This window comes from Muntiacus reevesi, chromosome 3 (genome assembly GCF_963930625.1).
Source record: "Muntiacus reevesi chromosome 3, mMunRee1.1, whole genome shotgun sequence".
Lineage (NCBI taxonomy): Eukaryota > Metazoa > Chordata > Mammalia > Artiodactyla > Cervidae > Muntiacus > Muntiacus reevesi.
Genome location: NC_089251.1, coordinates 177,597,526 through 177,623,458, shown reverse-complemented (window position 1 = coordinate 177,623,458; position 25,933 = coordinate 177,597,526). Strand labels below are relative to the sequence as shown.

The 25,933-nt window shown below is 40.7% G+C and overlaps 1 protein-coding gene across 4 annotated transcripts in view; it reads left to right on the top strand.

Annotated features, from left to right (window-relative positions):
• UTRN (utrophin) overlaps positions 1-25,933 on the top strand; it is a 538,989-nt gene that overhangs the window by 2,747 nt on the left and 510,309 nt on the right. For all 4 annotated transcript variants that reach the window (XM_065931202.1, XM_065931205.1, XM_065931203.1 and 1 more), the window contains exon 2: positions 2,433-2,597. In XM_065931202.1, coding sequence (XP_065787274.1) covers positions 2,519-2,597 — 79 coding nt within the window. In that variant the 5' untranslated portion in view covers positions 2,433-2,518. The remainder of the gene's footprint in view (positions 1-2,432; positions 2,598-25,933) is intronic.

Below are 25,933 nucleotides of genomic sequence, written 5' to 3'. Positions count from 1 at the left end.
GTTGCTTTCCAGTAAAGAGAATTTTTTGCTGGGAAAAGCTGATTTTCAAAGTAAAATTTTACGTGCATTCTTCTGAACAAAATTTTTGGTACTCGAATGTAATAAAATACCTTTAAGAATTTAGCAAGTCTTTGGCAGGTATTTACCCCCCAAAAGGAACCTAATTACATAATAATCCATAAAGTACAATAGTAGTGGACAGTATAAAAAGTGAAAAATGATGTCTATGCTCTCACAAAATCTCGCAGATTCAGGCTGATGATCTAACCTTTTGGAGAGAAAATTGTTCCTAAAGCTTTAGCAATTCATCAGTTTTCATCTACCTCAAACACTTTAACATTTAAAACCTGTTTCTAAGGTGACCTTGACCTCTTTATTATTAGAATATACCCTTTTCCTAACTACTAAGGAAAAGAAATTTTATATTTTATGTATTTATATTGTTATGAAATATAAAACAATGGTGTGTCCTTGAATGTTGTATATTATAAACATAATATGTAAGAACTTTTAAATAGTGAATAGATATGTAAAATGAACTATATTACAAAATAGTAATGCATATGATGTGTCTTTGAATTAAATAATTGAGTTGTCTAAGCCTAGCTAACAATAAACTCTGGTTTTGATATTTATTATAATATGTGAATTAATGTCTATTATTTGTAGATTAATATTTGCTTGTCTTGACTGTTATTTTCCCAATTAAATGATTGATTTATTTAACTGGCATTTGAGGTGCTCATAAGGGGATGTTAGGGTATAGCCAAGTTGCTGAACTTAAACTTGAATTCTGATTCTATTTGGGTTGCTTGGGCATTGTGTTCCAGAAAGTTCTAGGACAGCGCATGTCTAATTGATGACATTTTAAAAGAAAAGTGGTACTGCAGGGTAGAATCCTCAATTCTGTAAATTCTCATCATGCCTCGACTCTTTAATTACTAAAAGATTAAAATTATTTTGAGTGATGTCTATTCTCAGAAGAATTCACATGATGGGTTTTCCAAAATAAAATCTGTGTCAACGGATATAACATGTAACTGTCCAGATTTACATATAATCAAGACCACTCCTGAGATCAGACTTTTTGGTTATCTCCACGTGTATGTCTCAAACTCCATCAACCAAATCACACTCCTTCTTTCTTCCTTCAGATGCACATGCTCCAGTGTTCCCAGCTCATTGAATGTCTCAATTGCACAGGCCAAAATTGGGCAGTCATTTTGTGCCTTAGTATCCTGAAACTCTCATATCCAGTCAGTTCCCAAATCCTATTGGCCTTCATTTAATATCTAATAGCCCACATGTCCACCCACTTCTTTCTATCTGCACTTATTTAGGCCACAATCATATGTTGCTTCCCAGCTTAAAATCATCTGCTGTTTTCCCACTGCTCTTTGGAGAAATAACAAAATCCTGTACAGGCTGTCTTTACAGCCCTATCCCTGGTCCTGCCTACCTCACCTAGTTCAACAAATCCCTCTCCTCTTAGGCTCTAAAAGCACCTGCCTTTGCTCAGGTTTTTGAATGCTCTTTGATGCTTCCTGTCACTTTACATGGGAGATTCTTACCTTTTCCTCTTCTCATCTCTTATCCTTGAAGGCTTGGCTCAAATGTCACATCTTCAAGAAAGCCTTCTTTAATTGCCCAGAGCAGGTCAGATTCCTCTGCAGTATGCTCATATTACTCTATGCATCTCCTTTGTACTTTTGTAGCTTATTAGTAGTATAGTGAAATACTCCATTATATAATTCATTACTTGGTGTCTGTGGATTTCAAACTAGTATAGGTTTTGTCTCTTTGATAGTCATGTTTCCATTGCCCAGATCAGTGCATTATACTTGAAAGTGAAAGTGTTAGTTGCTCAGTCATGTCTGCCTCTTTGCAACCCCATGGACAGTATAGCCTGGCAGGCTCCTTTGTCCATGGGATTCTCCAGGCAAGAACAGTGGAGTGGATTGCCATAGGTCCCAAATAAGTATTTGTTGAATGAAGGATTACTGTATAAAACCATATATAATGTGCACAGTCACTTCAGTAGTGTCCAACTCTTTGTGACTCCATGGATTACAGCCCACCAGGCTCCTCTGTCTATGGGATTTTTCAGGCAAATATACTGAAGTGGATTGTCATGCCCTCCTCCAGGGGATCTTCCTGACCTACAGATTGAATCCTAGACTCCTGTCTCCTGCAGTGGCAGGTGGCGTCTTTACCACTGAGTCACCAGGAAGCCCACATGTAATATATATACATATATTTTAATATTTATAGTCATATATATCATACATCTATGATATATATTGTGGTTATATATTACATCTATATGTAGTATGTTATACATAATATATATGTCAGCATATATTACTATATTACAACATCTTAATATAGTCTTGTATATTTTTTAAAATCCATGTTTTCCCTTTTCTCTTTAGATACTGATGTTGATAATTATAGAAAGTTGAAAGTCTTTAAAAGAGGATCTTGTCAAGCCTTTGGATTGTATTGAAGCGCAACTAAGATGGCCAAGTATGGAGAACATGAGGCCAGAGCTGATGATGGGCAGAATGAGTTCAGTGACATCATTAAGTCCAGATCTGGTAAGTGATGGAAGCTTCAGAAGACGGCTGATTTTTGTTCATAAGCCACTGAGAAGACATAGGATTTTGTTTGTTTTGCACTGTCTTTATGAGACAAACTTCTTTTGAGAAGCAGAAATCTGACAAATGCCGATTGCACTGTAAAAGGAAACGCAGTACCTCTGTGTGGGCCCGCTTAGTCGCCCAGTCGTGTCCGACTCTTTGCAGCCCCCTGGACTGTAGCCGGCCGGGCTCCTCTGTCCGTGGGTGTTCTTCAGCAAGAACACTGGAGTGGGTTGCCATGCCCTCCTTGATATCTCTGTGTATTTTTCAATCCATCTTGGTCTCCTGGTATGTTGATTGGCAGTGCTTGGTGAAACTACTGCCTGTTAGCTGATAGCTGTTCATTTTTAAGAAGCCTCTTGAACATAAAAATGCAGCTTAAAAAAATGATGCTTTAGGTAGGAAATGCTGTGGTTTCTGATGAGGTGGGTAGTCCTGAGATTTGCTTTCATACACCCTCTCCCCCATCCTATTTCTAACCAGTGCTAGGCCAGTGTTTTTCTACCTCTGCTTTCCTTTTTGAAGCATCTTATAAACCTTCTCAAGGTACACTTTTACCTAGGTTATCTAGTAAACTAGATTAAGACAGATGAATGGTTTTCATTGAAGATTTAAATTGATGACATAAGGATACCACTCCCTCCCCCAATCTTTTTATATAACCAAGTACTTTACCACTCTGGCTGTATAACTGAATCAACTGGGGAGGGTTTTTTAAGTACAGATACGTTGGGTCCACTCCAGACCTACTGAGTAAAAATTTCGGTATTTTTAAAAAGCATCAAATGCGATTCTGAGATAGACTCTATGGGGAGATATTTTTGAGCAGCCAGGACCTGAGTTTTGAAAATTACACAGAACTTGACTCTGGGTGTGAACACTATACTTAAGTAACTTTGAGAGTTACTCTGGGCTATAAACTTAATACCCAGTGTCACTTTAAAACCAAAAAAGGAACCTCATGTCTGTTTTTGCTATGTGAACCATCTTTATATTATGTTAGAAGGTTGTTTTTTATTGTATGAATCTGCAGAAATATGCGCTGAAAATAGGCTCTAAATTGATAGAGATGAGGGTTTCCCTGGTGGCTCAGATGGTAAAGAATCTGCCTGTAATATGGGAGAGCTGGCTTTGATCTCTGGGTCAGGAAGATCCCCTGGAAAAGGTAATGGCAACCCACTCCAGTGTTCTAGCTTGGAGAATTCCATGGACAGAGGAGCCTGGTGAGCTACAGTCCATGGGGTCACAAACAGTTGGACATGTCTGATCTACTGACACACACACACACATTTAAGGTATATTTCCCTTCATGGCCCTAGTATTGGTTGATTGGTAAACACTGGTTATTACAGTCTTGGTTCTAAATGTGTAGCCTCTACTGTGTAGTTTGAAGGATCTTTTAGGGGGTACAGCTTAACATCCTATTTTAAAGTATGCTCTGAGAAAGTTTAATGCCCCCTAAAGTTTGTCTTGATTTAAATGCTTTAGTTGTATAAAGTACTATGTTGATGTAAGGGATTACTAATATCTTCTAAACAGTACAGAATGTATGTCCAGAAAAATATAGATGTACCAAGGAGGAAAATGACAGTGAGACAATTTAATGTATCCATGCTTGTCATGTTCTATAAATTGTGAGGAGTTATGTTCTTAAATAGTTTTCTGAGTCAACCACCATTACGGTAAGACCTTTGATATTTATAACTGTGTACTTTAGCCATGTCTATAAAAAAGTAATTATATAAGTTTAAAAATACTTGTTATATATGATCAGTACACATAACTTTTAAACTACTCTTTAAATTAAAAATGACCATTTCAAAAGACTGACTATTCTCATACACTGTTGGGGGCAGTTGGGTGGAACTTATTACGTTTTTAACGTATGCATTCCAACTGGCCCAGTACCTCTATTTTTGGAGTTTTGTTTGGAAGTCACAGAAATATACAAGCAAAAAGTTGATCATAGCATTTTTATTACAGAAAAAAATTAGAAATATCATAAAAATCCAATACTGAGGATTGGTTAAATCATAATTTCCCAAAGCATTTGAAACAAGCGTAAGTTCTAATGTATAAGTTGAAAAAGGATGTCACAGGCAAATAACTTTAGGAAACAATAGTTAACCTATGCTGTTCTTTTAGTGTAGGGCACTTGACCAAATCATATAGAATCTCAGTGGAGCTAATTAAGGTGTATTCATAAAGATTATACATTCATAAAAATGTTATGATATGTATATATATGAACATAGAAACATGTTCTTAATGTTGTTATATAAACATTATGTGCAATATGAAATCATTTATGTGAAAAAAATTTTTTTCCCAATAAAGTTCAATGGAATGTACACAAAAATGTTAATGCTGGTCATCCTGGCATTTGGGGATTATTATTTTTCTCTTTTTCACTCATACACTTTAAAAGCTTTTCAATGAGCCTGTATTACTTCTTAAAGTATTTTTAAAGTATTCTTAAAAATCTCAAATTGCTTCAAGTGTTTTGATGCCAAGGTGATGACTGTTACTTTCTTTTTTAGTTTTGATGGCTCCTACTTCAAAAAGCATTGAAAACTTAGCTGTTGCATAGCTGAGATCTGAATCACATTCTTTTGGCTGGATTATGTTGCAAAAGGCAGTAGATAAATTTGGATTTGAATGGGCCTGTTAATTTCAATCTTGCTTTCTGAAAGTCAAAGGAATCATATACATATAGTGCATATTCTCCTATAGGAGAATTTTGATTCAAATATATATCTGTGTTTCTACCTTTTGAGGGTCTAGCTATGGCGGAGGGGATAGAGATTGGGATAGGGAAGACCTGATGTTGAGATTGTACTGATAAACTTTTGTCTTGGTTCATGAAGATTTATCTTGTTCCTCCTCAAATCCTTAAGTTTGGACAGTCTAAAAGCCTGGCTTCATAAAAGTATTGGTGCATTTTATGTTAAGGTATTAGGATCGTTTATATTGCCCTCATTCAATTTTAATTTGCTTTATGCAGTGTATGAGGTTTAATAATTTTTAAAGTAATTTCTACCAACTAAACAGAAATCTGAAATATCAAGAGTAGGTGATGAAATATTTCATGAATATAAAAATCACATATTTCTTAATGATTGTAATACATTTGTCTTGGATTTGAGTGAATTTTAGAAAAGAACTTGAAAGAATATGACCTTTAATGATTCAAGGCTTGGGATTGGGTAAAAGTAAGTCTTTCCCTAACTTAAAGACATGCAAGTCAAATTTGCCTGTCATTAATCAGAAAAGAACTTGAAAGAATATGACCTTTAATGATTCAAGGCTTGGGATTGGGTAAGAGTAAGTCTTTCCCTAACTTAAAGACATGCAAGTCAAATTTGCCTGTCATTAATGATAGCCAGAATTAGTGAGCTTCAGAAAGTTTTACAATTTATTAAGTATTTTGAGAGTAGGTCAAGAGTAAGATTTTTTTTTTTTTAAGTGAAATATGTTATCAATGGAGTCTGTGGTGTGTAAACTTCTGCTTGGAACATTTTAAACGTGAAATAATAAAATGGTTTGAGATATGTGTAAAATCAAAGAATAGCCTCACTGCTATTTTATTCTATCAATAGTGACACTTTAATGCCAGTAACGTAGAATAAGTCAACCTTTTCTGTTCTTCTCAGTGCTGTTCTGGTAAGTTTTAGCTCAAAGCGCCATAAAGAGGGTAGACCTCAGGGCTAAAGACTGCCAACTAGCTCCTTGTGCGGATTTTGACTAGTAGGGATTAGAATCACAGATTCTTACATGGGAAGGGGCCATTTGTTGAATGAATTAGTTGGTAAAACTCCACATTGTTGTATGATTCAAAACATTCTTGAACAGCCTTTAGGCAGGAAGCCTGAATGTAACATTTTTATCATTGCTTCCTTCACTTTTTCTCTTCTTGTGTAATCCTGACCTAATTGTGGATGGAACCTGAGAGGTCCTGTTGCCTGGCCATGCCCCCATGTACTCAACCTCTTCTTGCACACTTCTAGTGATGGGATCTCACTGATTATGGTAATTCTAGCAACTGACTTTTATTGAATACATGCAGCGTGCAGATGTGGTGCTCAAAGTTTCATCCTCACAATGACTATTTTACAGATGACGGACATGAGCCACACGGAAGTAATTTGCCAAACTGGCCTTCTTTCTATTTCTGCAGAGGCCCCGCCATGCCTGCCTGAGGGCCTTTGCACATCTCTCTTTGCCTGTCTTTGCCTGATGGGCTCCTCTTCTTGGGTAGATCTGGGCTTTGGTATCACCTCTGAGAAAACTTGCCTGCTGACTTTAGGAAGTAACTATCCCAGACATCTTTTTGTTGTTGTTGTTGCTATTTATTTACAAGACTTTCCTGCTCGTCCAGTGGTTAAGAATTCGCCTTGCAGTGCAGGAATGTGGGTTTGATCCCTGGTTCAGGATCTCAGGGTTTTCCCTGGTGACTCGGTGGTAAAGAATCCACCTGCTAATGTAGGAGATGCAGGAGATGCGGGTTCGATCCCTGGGTCAGGAGGATCCCCTGGCGAAGGAAATGGCAAGCGGCTCTAGTATTCTTGCCTGGGAAATCCCGCGGACAGAGGAGCCTAGCGGGCTACAGTCCGTGGGGTCACAAAAGAGTCAGACATGACTTAGTGACTAAACAACAACACTGGGAACTGAGATCCCACCTGCTGGGGAGCAGCTAAGCTCGACCGCCACAGCCAGAGTCTGTGCGATGAAAAATCCCACGTGATGCAACGAAGACCTGGCACGTCAAAGAAATAAATATTTAATTATTTGACTGTGCCAGGCCAGAGTTGTGGCACCAGGGATCTTGAGTCTTTGTTGCGGCATATAGAGTCTTTTAGTTGTGACATGTGGGATCTAGTTCTCTGACTAGGGATCGAACTGGGCCCCCTGCATTGGGAGTGCAGACTCTTAGCCAGAGGACCATGAGGAAGGTCACTCCCAGGCACTTTTGACTGTATCAGTATATGAAGTTCCCCCTATGCTCTGTCTGTCTCTGGTAGTTTTCTTGTTTCTCTTTGTGTGCGTGTGTGTGTGTGTGTGTGTGTGTGTGTGTGTGTTAGCTTCCTTGGTAGCTGAGATAGTAAAGAATCTGCCTGGAATGCGGGAGACTCAGGTTTGATCCCTGGGTGGGGAAGATCCCCTGGAGAAGAGCATGACTACCCACCCCAGTATTCTTGCCTGGAGAATTCCATGGACATAGAAGCCTTACAGTCCATGACGTCGTCAAGAGTCAGACACAGCCGAGCAACTGACACCTGAACTTTTCTTTCAATGTCCTACTCGACTTAATTCCACAAGAGCAGGGACCCATGCATCCCTGGGACTCAGCCCATTGTCTAGCTCATAGCAGGTAAGCAGTGAATGTCTAGTCAATGAGAAAGGCTACAGAGCTAGAAATGTCAGAGCTGGGGTGAGAACTCAGGTGATCTGACCCCAGAAACTGCATTCGAACTCTGGATAGAGTACCCAGTTTCCTAATTTACCAGGTAGTTTATTTTGTTGCTGCCAGATGGTCCTTTGTTTTTTTCGTGCCTAAATTGATTCCTTAGAAATTTTGCAGAGTATTAATTGTTTCGCTACATCCCTCTGCTTTTGCCTTTGTGGTTACAAAATTGGGGCTCTTGGCTGTGAGATCGAGCTGCTCCAGGCCGCTGGCGGGCATCCTGTCCTACCATGGGAAGGCCGATCGCAGGAGATCTAACCTGCCGCTCTCAGCCCTGATTATTGGCACTGGTCTCTGTCATTCTCTTTTAGAAGTTAGCAAAGGAAAATACCAGAGGACTGGCAGTCCTCTGGGTGGAAGGTAGAAAAACCGATAATCTTTCTGACGTGAATTCCCCTTTCTCTTTTCCTTTGCCTGCTGCTCAAGGCTTTTAACTGGCTGGTGAAAAAAAGGTAGTAGATTTCAGATGGACTGCAGTCTGGCACAGTTTGAGGCCTGGTCTGATGCCTGGATGGGTATCTATGGCATTGAAAGGGTTGGTTGGGGAGGAGGGGACTGGGAGGGGAGAAAAGGGAGGCCAGTGAAATAAAAATAAAATGAATTCTTTACTGTGGAATATTATACCTGGTTACATTTGTAACAGGCCTAACAATGATACTGTGCTGGCCCGATACTATGTTTAAACTTTCTTAAGAAGATGTGGTTTTATGAAGCTGGGAGGAAGGTTACCTTTTTTGTTTATCTTTTAGAGGCCTTTCTTTAGGAAAAACAGTGGTTACGTTGTATTTCCCATTGGTCTTCTTCTTTCTCTTTCATTTAAAGAAATATCTCTGTGGGGATTTTCCTAAAGAGTTTAAGGGACTGTGAAAAATAGTTTTTTTTTTCCTTCCCCCCCAAAGCATTACTTGGCTGGAATGCCTGTGCTTTGAAGGGAGTCTTTGAGTGTGTTTGGTTTTTTCCATGAGCCCTGGGGATTTGTGGTGAGGGACAGTGACCCTGGTGGAAATTCAACTCTAACAGAGGAGAGCAGCTATTCTTGTCATGCACATAAAATATTCTGTGTTGGTACCTCATTAGGCTGAAATAGTGCCATCATAAAAAAGATTTCTGCATTCATGTGATTCTCATGACCTGTAACTAAGGTTGGGAAAGCTGTGTAGGTGATCTGTTCTCCACAGGAAAACATAAATTTTGGAGAATGTTCTAAGCAGTAGAAGTCTTTAGTATATAGACAGAATGGAAAACTCAGTTTTATTGAACCTTATTTGAGCCCAGATTTGAACTAGATGTCAATAGGATGATTTTCAGGAAACAAGGGAACATGCAAGATCATTGAAGCAGTTGTAAATATTAGTTAAAATTCTATTGCGAAAGATTACTCAGGTGGTTTCACATGTACTGGTTGGTTTTTTTTTTTTTTCTCTTTAAGCTGCGTGTGTGTGGAGGCATAGATATTTACTGTTTTACTCTTTTTATTTTCTAGTGCGCCTTAATTGCTTAATAATAAATACAGTCAGTTTAGTATTTGAGAGGTGAGTCGGTGTGAGATTTTAATATATATTTACTGTCGAAATGATGGTTATGGACTGAGAAATCTAAGCTGGACCTAGTTCTTTCACTTTTCCTTGCTCTACCCCTGGATTTACAAAGGTCAAGTGTGGGAGGCAGGTAGTCCCAGGTTCCATGTAGCTCTCTGGCCTTGACATTTGTGCCTTTTCACAACCAAACACCTGGGATTTATTTATATTCTGTGAACCTTCTCTGTCAGAAGCTTGTTCTCCTAGCCTAGTCAATAATAGGAATTGTTTGTGTGTGTGCCCTCTTGGCAGTTAAGATTAAAGTTTGCATTGGTACAATCTTATACCGATTTTGAGATGTTTAATTAAAAAAGCAAAAAAATCAGTTTTGTTTGTCACAGTCATTAAAATCAAGGTGTAAAGCAGGAGAATAACATTTTGTAGGTGAATATTTTCAAATGAACTTTTTTTGGTGGATGGGTGGCAGGCTAATTATTATGATTTCTGTCTGGCTCATCAATCTCAGTATTGAATTATGTAACATTCTTTTTCCTGAAGATCAGGACAAAGCACATTGACAAGCACATTGATAATGACATTTCTGATAGAGCAGAGAAATCTAGTAAAAAATATGACTTTCTGTCTCTAGACTGGCACAACTTAGAAAAATCCCATGATTAAAAAAATATTATCTGCTGAGATCATCTTCTCTAATTCCATTGTTTTAATGTTTGCACATTTGTCCCAGGCCATGTTCTGATTAAGATTTTGGTGTAGCATATTTATGTCCAAAAAGGCTTTAATACAAATTGATCTGTTCTCTTGCTCCTTATGGGCGAATCTTGTTATTTTCATTAGTTCAGTAATTACATAGATGTCGACATATGCTTTTATTTTGAAAGTCAGGTTTTGGGCTCAGTCTCTCAGAGTTCCTAACTCTGGCTGCATGTCAGAACCACCCTTTGGGATTCCCACTCAGTCACGTGGGGTGAGGTCCCGGCGTCTGGAGTTTTAACAAGCTCTGCAGTTACTGTTTAGTGCCATTGATTTATGGACAAAGGAAGCAGGTTTAAGACTCTTGGAACCAAAGTGAAAGTGGTCTGTGCATTTCAGAGGAGAAAGGAGAGCTATGGTCCAATGTTGAAGATTATTTCTACCTCTTCTTTGTAAACAATTTTAAGAGGTAATGGATTTTGTGGTATTGGACTTTTTTTCTTTTGCCTTGTATTCTTGTGCAGAACAAAGGTAAAATTGTGTAAAGAGAGCAGGAGAGTGATGAAACTTTGGTGCATTTCTTACTGTGGACTGTTGAACTGGAAGATCCTACCAAAATATTCAGCCCTGAAATATTTCTTCTTGGAGCACCTTGGTCTTCGGTTTGGTGCATTTAGCCTCTTCCTGCTGCAAGGTTAGAGTCAAAACCTGAATTCTTTCATGGAATGCTCTGAACTTATCATAAAAACTTACTGTCTGTTTTTTTCTAAGAAAAATTTCCAAGACAGATATGGTTTGACTCATGGCGAGAAAAAAAATCCCACATCCATCCTTTGTGTTGATTTTCTTTCTTTTTACTTAAGTTATAATTTATTCATACAGTGGAATTATTTGCAATGAAAAATCACAAGTTCTTTCTGTATTGATATGGGATGGTCTCTAAGATATGATATAAAGTGCAAGAACGTAATAACTTGATGGTAGTTTTCTTATCTTCTTTAAGGTTAATAAGATATTACAATTGTATTTGCCTCCTTGTTTTTGTAATTGTACTTATTTTTTTTAATAATCTTTATTTTTTATTGAGGTATGTTTGATGTACAATAATATAATATGTTATGGGTGTACAATGTAGTAACTCACAATTTTTAAAGGTTATACTCCATTTATACTTATTATAAATTATTAACTATATTTTGCATGTTGTGAAATATATTCTTATAGCTTATTTTATACTTAATAGTTTGTACCTCTTACTTTCCTACCGTTATGTTGCCTCTCCCCTCACCCTCTCCCCACTGGTAACCACTAGTTTGTTCTTTATATCCATGAGTCTGCTACTTTTTTGTCACATTCACTAGTTTGTTGTATTTTTTAGATTCCGCATGTGATAACATATAGTATTTGTCTTTCTCTGTCTCATTTATTTCCCTTGAAGCATAATGCACTCCAAGTCCAATATTAGAGTTACAAGAATTTAAGTACTTTTGAGGTTTACTTGTCAGATAATTGAATTGTCTTAAAAGATAATCAAATATGTCAACTGTGGTTTGAGCTGCTGAAAGGAGTTTAAGTTTGTAAAGGAAACCAAAGATCAAACCCCCTGTATTAGTTTCTATGGCTTCTGTAACAAATGACCACAAGTTTTACAGTTTAAAACAATGGAAGTCTATAGTTTCCCAGTTCTGGAGGCTAGAAACCCAAGACAGAGGTGTCAGCAGGGCCTTGTTCTTCTGAAGTTTCTAGGAAAGAATTCTCCTTGCCTCTTTCGGCTTCTGGTGGCTCCTGGCTTTCTCTGGCTTGTGGCAGCATCCCTCCAACTTCTGCCTCTTTTTCTAAAAATTGGAGGATAGTTGCTTTAGCCTGCTGTGCCGGTTTCTGCTATACAATCAAGAGAACCATCCGTATGTATACCTACATTGGGCTTCCCAGGTGGCTCAGTGGTAAGGAATCCTGCCAATGCAGGAGACACAGGTTTGATCCCTGGGTCCGAAAGATCCCCTGGAGGAGGAAATGGCAACCCACTCCAGTATTCTTGCCTGGGAAATCCAATGGACAGAGGAGCCTAGTGGGCTACAGTCCATAGTGTTGCAGAGTCAGACACGATTGAGTGAGCATGCGTGCACACAAACATCCCCTCTTCCTTGGCTTTCCTTCCAGTTTAGGGGACCACAGAGCACCAAGTAGAGCTCCCCGTGCTATACAGTGGGTAGGTTTAGTCGCTAAGTCGTGTCCGACCCTTGCTGCCTCATAGACTGTAGCCTGCCAGGCTCCTCTGTCCATGAGATTTTTCCAGGCAAGAGTACTGGAGTGGATTGCCATTTCCTTCTCCAGGGGATCTTCCCATCCCAGGGTTTGAACCCTGGTCTCCTGCATTGCAAGCAGATTCTTTACCAACTGAGATGCCGGTGAAATGGATTCCTGTCCATGTGGAATGGTCTGCCTCTTTCTTTCATCTCTCTTTACTTTTTGTGTACAGGACCATGTTCAGGTTTTACTCAGGGAATTCTAAAGTTTGCAAGACACATGACCCCTTATAAAAATACTGTCTTTTAAAATGCAAGTCTGACTTAGAGCTGGGAGAGTGACTGAGTCTTATTTGGTGTTGAAGGCTCCCGGCCATATCCAGAAGCTGCCTCCTGGGATGCTCTGAGATAAAACTCCAGGTATACTCTATTTGATACTTCCCTGATAGCTCAGTTGGTAAAGAATCCACCTGCAAAGCAGGAAACCCTGGTTCAATTCCTGGGTTGGGAAGATCCTCTGGAGAAGGAATAGGCTATCCACTCCAGTATCCTGGACTTCCCTTGTGGCTCAGCTGGTAAAGAATTGCCTGCAATGTGGGAGACCTGGGTTCGATCCCTGGGTTGGGAAGATGCCCTGGAGAAGGGAAAGGCTACCCACTCCAGTATTCTGACCTAGAAAATTCCATGGTCTGTACAGTCCATGGGGTCACAAAGAGTCAGACACAACGGAGCGACTTTCACTTTATACTCTATTTACTTTGTTATCCTTATAGTCTCTTTGTAAGTTGTTTAGAAAATGTTATACTGCAGAATGTAAAGCTGTTTATTTTTGTGCTTCTCCTGAGGGTATCTGTGGTCAGTTCTATAACATAACAGACCCTTCAGTTCAGTTCAGTCGCTCAGTCGTGTCCAACTCTCCGCGACCCCATGAATTGCAGCACGCCAGGCCTCCCTGTCCACCACAAACTCCCGGAGTTTACTCAAACTCATGCCCATTGAGTCGGTGATGCCATCCAGCCATCTCATCCTCTGTCGTCCCCTTCTCCTCCTTAATCATGTATTAAATCCCGTTATAATACTGTGTCTGTAGAAAAAAAATCAGAGTGACTTGAATTATTCTAACTTACATGTGCTTTTTCAAGAGGTGTGGCATGTTAGAAGGGCGTTGGTATTTGGAGAATGCACGCACATGCTTGCTGTCTGTTTGGGGCTGGCCTTTTGGAGCATTTGGTGTAGCACAGATCTTACTCTGGGGACCTGGCATCAAGGCAGATTGCTCAGAGAGGGGAACTCATTTGCATGCATGTTTCAATGAAACATTTAGGGAAGTCTGATGTTGACCTATCTTTTTATGTCTCCCTCCCTCCAAAAAATACCCTGTGAGGGAGGCGCATGCTGCTTGTGAGGACGGCCTGTGGTCCTTTTCTTGTCTTTGGGACGTGGCTTGCTTTGTTTTCTCTGCTTGATTGTTCTTCCCTCCCCACCCCTTGGTTTTAAAACCTCCATCTTTCAAACATCAGCATAAATGCCACAAAGCATTCTATTCTTTGATCGATCACAGAGCCACAATCAATCTTCTTCCCTCTTGCTCACCATTTATTTCTATTTTTGGCTCCTCTTGCTTGTGCATGGGCACTTGCTTTCCTAACTTGACCTTCTGATGCAGACTTTAGCTTAGTCCCACACACAGTAAGTGCTCAATAAAGGTTTGCCATGCTCTTTAATGGTTTAAAATAATCAGACTTGCTGATATACACACCTTACTCACTCCACAAATGCATGTCATTCATTCAGTGTAGCTGGCTGATGGGCCCAGAGGTGAGCAAGGCGTTGGTCTCTGCTTCATTCAGGTGTTCTCAGGCTGGCTGGGAAGGAGACAGCCCTGCACAAACCCTGTGTAGTGTACCCAAAGCTGGGGAATCGGGGGAGAGGAAGGGCAAGGTCCTACTTCATTGGGAAAGAGAGAGGCCTAAGAGGAAGGGAGCTGAGGTGTGCCTTGAGGGATGCATAGGAGGTAGTTGTGTGGCTGTGAAGGGAGGGCATTCCAAGGTGATGGGAAAGAACAGTGCATTTTGAGCCTGCAGCTGGTAGGGCTGTTGTAGATGAGGGGAGAGGTTGGGACCAGATTTTGAAAGCAGGCTAAGAGGTTTGATCTTTTCCCTGTTGGGAGCTACTATGGGATTTTAAGTGGGTTAATGATGGGCTCAGTATTGTTTTTCAAAAAGGTAACTTGGTGGACAGTAAGAATGATAAATTTCAAAGCGAGCAGATTTGAAGGGAGGAAGGGAGCAGATAAGTTGTGAAAATAAGTAAGGTTAGAGATCATGGGAGCTTGGACCAGAGTGGCACAGAGTGGAGGAGTAGGGGAGAGGATTTGGAAGATGGTTTGCAGTTAGTGACAACATGCATAAAGCTATAATGCAAACTTCACTTCAAGGGATTTGTTTTATATTCTTCAGTTCTTCGAGCTTTTCACATTATATTATAATTCATATATTTTTTTTTCAATCAGATGTATAGTTTTAAAAATTATGTTATAAATCATGTTACAGCCCTTTTAGTATTTGCTCTTCCTCCAGAATTAATATTCTTAACTTGATTAATTTCTACATTTTAAAGGTAGCTTTTACTCCTTAATTACATTAACAATTGCTGTTTTTCTAAAATTGCGCTCTTGGTTTGCTTGTTCAGGTGACTTTGAATTGAACTGTTTCAATAACATTTGTAATTTTTTTCTATATGTATATTCTGAAAGAAATGTCATGCTTTAGGGAAAAAGTAGGTTGATTAAAATAAGAAAAAAGATAATATAAAAAAGCTCTTTGAAAAGGAGGCAAAGAAAGGTAATATTAATTTTTATCTTGAAGGGAATAGTCTTGGACAGCTGAAAGAAAATTTATTTGTGAAAAGAGCCTGGAAAATTATTTCGGAGGAAGCTTAGTTGAAGAATAGGATGTTTCATGTGAGGATAGTGTCATCCTATATCACTGATTTCACTTTCAACAGATAGGATAGAGTAAATGCAAATTAAAAATAAATCAAGAACAGACGATGAGAAATACCTCACATTTAGGAAGTAATTAAGTGGTGGAAAGGTCATTGGAGTTCAGTCAATAAAGCAGGGATGCTCAAAAATCATAATTATTCAGGTAACAGATGCTTTTCCTAATGTGATGCTCTGTTGTAGAGGTTTGAGGAATAGAAGAAAGAAGAAGTTACTATTGTCATATTGTTTTTTCTTTTGCGTTCCGTCTTTCAAATCCTAATATTCAGTGGGCTAACTTTAAATTCTAATATAGAAGCTGATATTTCAGAATGGTGGTTCCCTTGACCTTCAAGGAAAAACAGAAGAGCTAGCTTGAAATTTCTGTGTTGTTGGGTTGCGCATTCTGGTTTCTAAGGTTTTGACTTGGCCAGTTTAATTGTCTCTTGAGGTGGTGAATCTGGCTTCAAGATTCAGCTTAATTTTCTGTTATGGAGATTGGTAGGGAAGGACTTATTTGTCTGTCTCTGTCTACCTGCCTACCTATCTATTCATCCATCTGTCCTTCTAACCAACCATCCATCCTTCCTATCTGTAAAAGACATTTTGACTAGCAGGTTGTCGCCCACTATATGTCAAGCACTTGGATTGGCACAGGGTGACTAAGACATAGTTCCAGAGGTCAGTTAATCTTTTGCCTGGAGCGGGCGGTTGCACAAGCTTTTAAGTAAACAGACTGAACGGGCAGTTAAGGGTTTTAAAAAGTGAAACAGCACAGGTTGCTGTGTGAGCTTCCCGGAAGGGTAGCTGATGTCTAGGGGGGTCTCAGGAAAGGTTTCTTTCCTGAGGAGAGATATTTAAACTAAGAGGAGTGAATGCAAGTGAGACAAAAAGTGGGCAGAGGGAGATGAGGAGGGCTGTTGAAATAAAGGGACTCGATGGCATGTCAGAGGTTTGGAGGTTAAAACCGGAGATCACTCAGTGTGGCTGAAGCGGGGTTGAGAAGTAAAAGTAAAGTCTGAGAAGTTAAGCTGAGACCAATTGTTGAGGAGTCTTGTAAGCCATGGTTGAGAGTTTGGGTTGTATCCTAAGAGTGACTGTGAAAGGATTTAAAATTTTTTTTTAAGTTTTGTACTGGGGTATAGCCGATTAACAAGCAAGGTTGTGATAGTTTCGGATGAATAGAGAAGGGACTCAGCCATACACATAAAGGTGTCCATTCTTCCCCAAAGTCCCCTCCCATCCAGGCTGTCAGAGAACATTGAGCTGTTCACAATAGCAAAAGACATGGATGCAACCTGAATGTCCATCGACAGAGGGATGGATAAAAAAGATGTGGTACGTGTATATACGATGGAATTTTCAGTTCAATTCAGTTGCTCAGTCATGCTTGACTCTTTGTGACCCCATGGACTGCAGCATGCCAGGCCTCCCTGTCCATCACCAACTCCCGGAGCTTGCTCAAACTCATGTCCATCGTGTTGGTGATGCCATCCAACCATCTCATCCTCTGTCATCCCTTTCTCCTCCTGCCTTCAATACTACTCAGCAATTAAAAAGAATGAAATAATGCCGTTTGCAGTAACATGGATGAACCTAGAGAGTGTCATACTTAGGGAAGCAAGTCAGACAGAGAAGGAGAAATATTGTGTGACATCATTTATTCATGGAATCTAAAAAGAAGTGATACAAATGAACTTACTTACTGAACAGAAACAGACTCAAAGACTTCCAGAGCAAACTTATGGTTCCTGGCGGGTGGGGAGGGTAGGGGGAAGGGGTAGTTAGGGAGTTTGGAATGGACATGTACACACTACTTTATTTAAAATGGGTAACCAACAAGGACCTACTGTATAGCACATGGAACTCTGAAAGGAATTTTTTTTTTTTAATTTAAAACTTAACACTATTTAAAAAAATAATGAAGCGGTCCATACCAAAAAAATGTAGAAACGATATACCGGATATGAGAACAGTTCCTGAAAGAAACAAGGGAAGAAGTTTTGGGTGTAGGGAAAATCTGAACTTCAGTTCAGGTACAGCCAGGGCTGTGGATGGGCACGGCTAGAGGCCTGGAGGACCCCTGTGTGACTGTCAGAGTTGAAGAATGAGGGGTGTTGTTGGCCTGAACTAAGGAGTGGTGATTGGGAGAAGAAGAGGGGGGTGTAGGAAAGCTTTAGGCAAGAGATAGACAGAATGGGATGGAGTGGTGGGGAAGGAGTCTGCTTTCTGCTTTCCACGCCTGGCAGAAGAAACCTTTCTGTTAAGGTTTTGGGGGAGAGAGATGGTTGAGTGTCAGTGTTATTCGCTCAGTCATGTCTGACTCGTTTGCGACCCCATGGGCTCTCCAGGCCCCTCTGTCCATGGAATTCTCCAGGCAAGAATACTGACTAGATTGGGTTGCCATTCTCTTCTCCAGGGGATCTTCCCGACCCAGGGATTGAACCCAGGTCTTCTGCATTGTAGGCAGATTCTTTACCTTCTGAGCCATTTTAGGGGAGAAAGATGATTAGGGGATGTATTGTTTCTTTCTGTCCTTCTGTCTGTCTGTCTGTCTGTCTGTTTGCCTATCTACCCATTATCTACATCTCCTAGGAGCGTGGCCCAGACTGGGATCACATCCTTGAAAATTGACAGGTGGAGTCTTGACTATTTTCCTCAGTATCCATGGAACTCTTTTAAACACATCCTTAAAAATTTTCAAATTTTGTCAAGAACTGTTTTATTTCTCTTCATATTGTCTGAGATTTTTGCCTGACCCTAGAATGAGCATCTGGAAAAGGTAATTTAAAACATGGTAGATGATGGTAGTGGAAAATGAGGAATTAAGAAGTGATTTTTGATTTTTAATATTTTTAACAGATATTGGTAGTTAACCCCTTGGGAGCTGACTCTATTTATCTCTAAGAGTCATAGGAAACCAATTTGCAGATATTATTCTAGCTAACTTGGTTAGCTTGCGGAGGGAGTGGAGAGGGTTATTAAGAAATGGTTGTAATGTGTCCAGAATTTTTACTGAGATGCCTCCATGCATTTTCTGGGAAAAAATTGTCCACAGTTTTCATTTTTTTCTCAGAGGAGGCATATGACCCACCAGAAAGTTACGTCATATTAGTCTCTCGTAGGGTTTCAGTCTTTTCTGATGGGAACTAAATTGGTGGTCTGACACTCTAACATGAGCTTGGGGACCCACACTATTGCCCCAGGTCAAATTCTGGGCCTATGTCACCTCTGTTTTCTCAGAGCCATTCAAATAAAAGACCTGATTGCCGGGATTAGGGTGAGTAGACACAAAGCTTGAAGGGCAAAATTTCTAGTAATGTTTGACCCTAGTTTTGCATATAATGAATTTTTATTTGTTGATGAATCTTTCCCTTTTGTTGCTAAAAGTAGCAAATCATCAGACAAATTGCTAATTAATAATCTGGCTCAGATCTTTTTTTTTAATTAGTGGAACTTGCGCTTCATCAAGCTCAGGTGGAGTAGGTATCACAATGTTTCATTTTTTTTTAACATCAAACATTTTTTCACAAATAATGATATATCTGTCACTTGAAAATGGGCCAACAGTCTCTCTTGTAGTCTTGGAATAAGAGTAGTGGTCCTCACATGAGAACCCCACTTCCTGATGGCCTTTCTGATATCTCCTTTCTTCCACCCTCTCTTTTTTTCTTTTTTTTTTTTTTTTTGAGAGATCAGGTCATGTACCCTTTGCTTCTCATGCCACGTGCTGACCAGACCCACCCCCCTCCGCCTCCGCTTAAATCTTATATCAGTGAATTGCATCACCCACTAAATGTCATTGTTGGGATGGCACTCTGTCCCCCCATCACTCCCTCTCATTTCTTGGTCATTTTACCTCTTGGTTCACTGTTAACTCTGTCTAAAAGTCACTCTCTTTTAGAACAAACTTATGGCTACTGAAGAGGAAAGGATCAGGGAGGGATAAATTAGGAGGTTGGGATTAACATATGTAAACTACTCTATATAAAATAGATGACCAACAAAGACCTACTATATGGCACAGGGAGATCAAGCTAGTTAATCCTAAAGGAAATCAACCCTGAATATTCACTGGGAGGACTGTTGCTGAAGCAGGATCTCCAATACTTTGGCCACCTGATGTGAAGAGCTGACTGTTGGGAAAAGACCCTGATGCTGGGAAAGATTGAAAGCAAAAGGAAAAGGGGGGTGGCAGAGGACAAAATGGTTAGATAGCATCACTGACTCAATGGACATGAATGTGAGCAAACTCTGGGAGATTAGTGGAGGACAGAGGAGCCTGATGTGCTGCAGTCCATGGGGTCACAAACAGCTGGACACGACTTAGTGACTGAACAACAGTAAATGATTGCACAGGGAACTCTACTCAACATTTTGTAATAACCTATAAGGAAAGAATCAGAAGAAGAAAGTAAAATACATATCTGAATCACTGTGCTATACACCTGAAACTAACATGATCCTGTAAACCAACTATACTTTAGTAAAAAAATTTTAAAAAGATACTCTTGTTTTAGTGATTTTAATGTAAACATAGATGATTCTTTCAACACTATGCTCTCTCAGTTTTTGAGTTTCTCTTTCTAGTGATCTTGTCTTTCACTTCAGTGCTTATATCCTGGCCAGGCCAGATCATCATTTAGGATGGCAGGTCCTCCGCAGTCTGAGTGTCAAGTCTCACACTTTCTGGCCACCACATCTTAGACTTCTAGCTCACTCCCTCTTGCATCATAAGTTGATCAGTTTCTGCTCCAGCGGGGTCTAGAATCCGTCATCCCACTATCATGCTGTTGCCCATCCCTTTGCCCTTTACTGAGATTGCCAACCAAAATAACTCCTTTCTCATGCCTTCTATTTCCTTTACGTTCTTACTTTGTCATAATTGTCAAACCCCACCCCTGGTTAAATCTAAGTCTCTACCTATTCTCTGCCAGTCCCCATGCAGAGACCATGGCTGAGAAAAACACATCCCTTCATTCCTTGCTGCTGCTGCTGCTAAGTCGCTTCAGTCGTGTCCGACTCTGTGCGACACCATAGACTGCAGCCCGCCAGGCTCCCCCGTCCCTGGGATTCTCCAGGCAAGAACACTGGAGTGGGTTGCCATTTCCTTCTCCAATGCATGAAAGTGAAAAGTGAAAGTGAAGTTGCTCAGTCATGTCTGACTCTTCGAGACCCCACAGATTGTAGCCTACCAGGCTCCTCCATCCATGGGATCTTCATTCCTTGTCTCAGTGTAATTTAAAATCTTGTGTGAGACCTTGATGCTACTTGGCACTCATCTCCCACTGTTCTGCATGATTATTTCATACCGTCTGCTCTTTCCTGAAATATTCGCCCCTTCCTTCCTATTCTGACTCTTAGCTGATGACTTTGCCTACTCTTGTCCTAAGAAAACTGAAGTCAACTGAAGAGGAATCCATAAGGTTTGACACTACATCTACTCCTGACCAGCTCCTGCCCGAGGCCCTCCCCACCATATAATGGTATCCCGTCCTCTCTTGCTCACTCGAGGGTATTTTCAGTCTACTTTCTGCGTCCTTATTATTTTCCTTTCTAGTGGATTTTTTCCATCAGCATATGAACTACTACTTTTATTCTGTAAAAAAATCCTTCACTCTTGATCTTCCACCTCTCTCCACCTACCATCTTATTTCTTTGTTCCCCTTTATAAAAAGACATCCTCCGAAGAAGTTTTTATACACAGTCGCAAGTCCTCTCCTTTCATTCTTTCCTAAACCACTTTAATGGCACGTAAGTGCAGAGCTTCTACTATGCAACTGAAACTGCACTTGGCCAAGTTGCTAGAGACTTCCCCATTGCTAAATCTGGCAGGCAGTTTCCAGTCCTCGCTTTGCTTGATCTCGCAGCAGTATCAACACAGTCCATCGTGTGTTCCTCCATGAAGCACTTCCTTCACTCGTCTTCCAGGATGCCCCACACTCTTCCTGGTTTCCCTCTCGTTTTCCTTTGCTGATTCTTCTTCCTCACATTGGATATAGTCCTTGGACCTCTTCGTTATCACCACTCACTCCCTCTGTCATTCTTCAGTCTTGTTTTAAATACCATCTGAACACTGGACTCACATTTCTATCTCTGGCCCCGACATCTTCCCCTGAGCTGCATGCTTATATTAACAGATGCCTGCTTGGCATCTTCACTTACATGCTCAAATCTGAACTCCTCATCTCCCCCCAAGCCAGACCTGACCCCACAGTTTTGCCCATCTCTCTTAAAGGCAATCTGATTTTTCCAGTTGCTCAGGTTGAAGGTTGAAAATTCTGGAGTCATCTCTGTGGTCCCTTTTTTCTCTTATAACCACATCCAGTCCATCAGGAAACCCTGTTGACTCTATTTTCCTGATACTGTTCCTACAGAATCCTAGTCCAGTGTTAGCATCTCCACTGCCACAGGCGCGGGCGAGGCCACTGTGACACGTGCCTGAATTTCTGCAGCACCCCTCACCCCCCATGGTCTCCCCACTTCCTTCCTTGTCCCACTGAGGCTGGTCTGAACCAGCAGCAGAGTGAGCCTGTTAAAAACAGAAGTTTTAAACTTCTGTTAAAGGCATAAAAACGGGATTATGTCATTCTGCATTCACAGTTCTGCACCTGCTTCCCATTTTACTTATTGAGACGAGATCGGGCGCGTTCAGGGTGGTATGGCCGTAGACCCATTTTACTTATTGAAAAAGCCAAAGACCTGGCAGCAGCCACAGGCCCTGGGTGATCCAGCTTTATGTGCCTTTGGCCTCTTGCTCCTTGTACACATCCAGTGTCCTCCCAGGCCAGGACCTTTGTCCTGGGGGCCCTGTCTGGAGTACTCTTCCCCCTTCTCTGTGACTTGTGTTACTATCTAATTAGGACTGTAAACCCTCCTTTCTGAAGCACTCTCCACCCACTTTACCTGGCTTAATTTTTTCACGTAACCCTTCTCACCCACTAGCACAGGCTGCAGTTTACTTGTGTGGTATGCTGACAAGTGTCTCTTTCTGCTAGAATGGAAACTCCATGAGGGCAGGTCTTTTCCCTGAGTTCAGTTGCTAGCATCTAGAACAGTACCTGACACATAGTATGTGTTCACTGCACAGGTCTGCTCAGTCACTCAGCCATGTCTGACTCTTTGTGACCCTATGGACGGTAGCCCACCAGGTTCCTCTGTCTGTGGGGTTCTCCAGGCAAGAATACTGCAGTGGTTTGCCATTTCCGACTCTAGGGGTCTTCCCGACCCAGGGATCAAACCTGCATCTCCTGCATTGCAGGCAGATTCTTTACTGCCGAGCCACCAGGGAAGCCCTTGTGTTCCATAAATAAAGGTTTTCTGTTGCTTTCAATAAACGTGTAATCCCTGAGATAAATATCAGTTTAATCTTCATTGTATCTTTATTGTAGTGATCGAGTAGCTCCATGTTAGCCTATGACTGTTTCCCAATTACTGGTTGGCAGTCCGCTTTATGTTTTTAGCACTCAGACATGAAATGAGAAGACTAAGGCCGATGTAATGTACATATTTGTTAGTGTAAGGTCGTCAACTGCCTTTTCTTTTCCAAGAATGTCATTTATTCTGAGAGTACATTAACTTTTTATTTGGCACAAAAATGCCTATTTAATGAAATGATTGTGATAATTTTTCTATGAGATGAATTTTGGCAGTAGGAAACTTTCTTCAGATTAAGCACTCCAAAAGGATCCAGGTATAGGGTTCCTGAAAGTAAGGATGCTCATACTTTGTTAACTGTGTTAACTTTTTTCCCTCCATTCTTCTTTCCTTTCTTTCCTTTTTTTTTTTTTTTTTTGGTCTTGGAAGTCTTTCTGAAAACAAGTCTTAGCTAGAGGCCCGTTTTAGGACCGTGACGATGCATTGCTGTTCCCTTTAATGCAAGCTGACAGGTAGAGGGTAGCTTTGGGGATGGGAGTGGTGGGAAGCCCTCCTCAGGCCCCTGAGGGTCCTTTATGGTTTCTGGAACTTAAAATCACTGCTTTAGTTGATAAATTCTAGAAAATCTGGGCACTCTATTAAAAAGAAAGATCTTACTTTAGTCTTAGAGAGGAGTAAGGATCTAGTTTTGTTCTTCAAATAACCAGGTATGTGACCTTGAATTAACCAGTCAGTTTCTCTGCGCAGTTAATTGATTTGTTTGTAGGGTAAGAATCAGCTCTAACCCAATTTATTGCGGGCTAGAAAATCTTACATAGATTGCTTTAGAAGCTCCAGAGAACCAATTGTTCAAGTAAGTGAATTGGGCTTCCCAGGGGGTTCCTGCCTCCTTATGCAGGAGACCAGGGTTCGATCCCTGAGTTGGGAAGATCCCCTGGAGAAGGGATTGGCAACCCACTCCAATATCGTTGCCTGGGAAATCCCATGGACGTAAGAGCCTGGCGGGCTATACAGTCCATGGGGTCACTACATGCCTTAGCGATTAAATAACATCAACAACAATTATCTAAGCTGCGCTAGGGAAGCAGTGCGTTCTGTTACCATTTTCCTCATTGAACTTCAGTTCAATGAATTTCAGTTTTGTCTGCACTGATCTTGTGACTGTCCCAAATATTCTCTATCCCTGGATTCTTATAGGCAGTATTGTTGTTGGGATTATAGAAAGGATTATATGATAGCATTTGGGCTAAGCATTTAATGTCTCAATAGGATTAGGGATGAATTATAGCATATTATTATGTCATACAGTGTTTGAAAAGCAGAGTATGAAAATCCTGCAGTACTTAAAAATTTTATCAATACTCTCTTGCAGCAATACTATAGGGATTGGTTCAAAACCGTATCAGAAGATATGATTTTGAATCTGAACGTGACCGTCCACTGGCTGTGTCAACTTGGGCAAATTGCTTAGCTCAGTTTCCTTATCAATGAAGTGGGCGTAGTAATAGTACCTTCTTCTTCGTGTTGTTACAAAAATTAAATTAATATATGTAAAAGTACTTTGGTACACAGAAGCACTCAATAAATGTTAGCTATTACTGCCATATGAGAACTTATTATACTTGTGGCTGTATTCTTTCCTGACTTTCTAAACAAGCATATAACAATAGCTTCAGTCATCACGCGAGCAAAATTTGTGTTTTTATTTTTTAAGTATATCCAAAATTTTACCTTTTTATGTTCAATAAGAAAGCATTCTAGTATGGACTGAGCATTTTCAGGTCATGCTATAGACCTTTTGATACTATGGTTAATTTTTATTTGGAGCTTTTTATTTTTTCTTGTATGTTTAGCTATATACTTGATACATTTTCCTGGTAGGATTTTTGAGGGAAGAGAACAAAAGCTTTGCATGCATATAAAATCCCTCCTCCCTCTCTGCATTTTATTTTTCTTGCTAAGGCGTGGTGCTGTCGTCGTTTGTCTGGGGTCACTATAGTTGGCATATTGAATGTGTTAGTGTATCCGCAAGTATCAAATTTATAACCGGTGTATTTAGATCATTTGCAAATGTTTACTTAGAAAGAGTCTAGACCAAAGAAACCCCAATGCAGTGGCTCAGAGGAGAGCAAAGTTGTCTCCCCTCTCATCTTACAGTTCAGAGCTGCTGGGTGCCTTGTGGCTCTGCCCCATGCGGTCTCTTAGGCAGCCTGGTTCCTTCTTTCTTATCGTTCCATCCTTCTGCGGCGTTGCCTCATCTTGCTTGCGGCTGCCTCTCAACACTGCGTCCAAGTTCTAGTCCGAGGAAAGGGGAGAGAGGAGTAAAAAGTAAGCAATGTCCTTTTTGAGAGAGATGACCCAGAGACCGCATCCAGGATTCCTTTTGTTGTCCTCTTGACTGCAGCTTGGTCACATGGTCTCATCCAGCGGCAAGGGAGGTTGGAAGGTGTGATTTGTGGTGGGTGGCCGTGTGCTGAGCCAAAAATTGCAGGAGGACAGGAGAGGGCTGGTACCAAAAAGAAGAAGGGAAGAATGGATAATGCCACGTATACTTTTATAGCAGCTTGGTGGGCTAGGTTTGAATTTAGAGTTCTCTACCTCCTGAGTAGAGGAGCCCTGTGTCAGAACTTGGCAGCCAGGAGAACTCGCCTTTCCCCTGGTTTTCCTGTGTCTGCTCCGTTCTGCACTGGGAAGGGCCATGTGCACAAGTTGGTGGTCACCTGGCCAGACCTCCATGGTCTCTCTTCGTGTCTCACTTGCAAGCAGTGAGTAGTGTGGCTCACCCTTGGAAAGTGAGCTCAGGGCTTGTGTGGGCAGAAGAGGTCACATGGACTCTGGGTGCACTTGGCCCCTTGGGTCTGTATTTTTTCCATCCCATGGGGAGGGATGAGGCTGGTAGAAGACAATAGAGCCCCTCAAAAGGGCAGTGTTGAAGGCAGCACCCCTCTAGGTCAGAGGTTGTATTATAAAGAGAAATATTAACTTGATTTAGT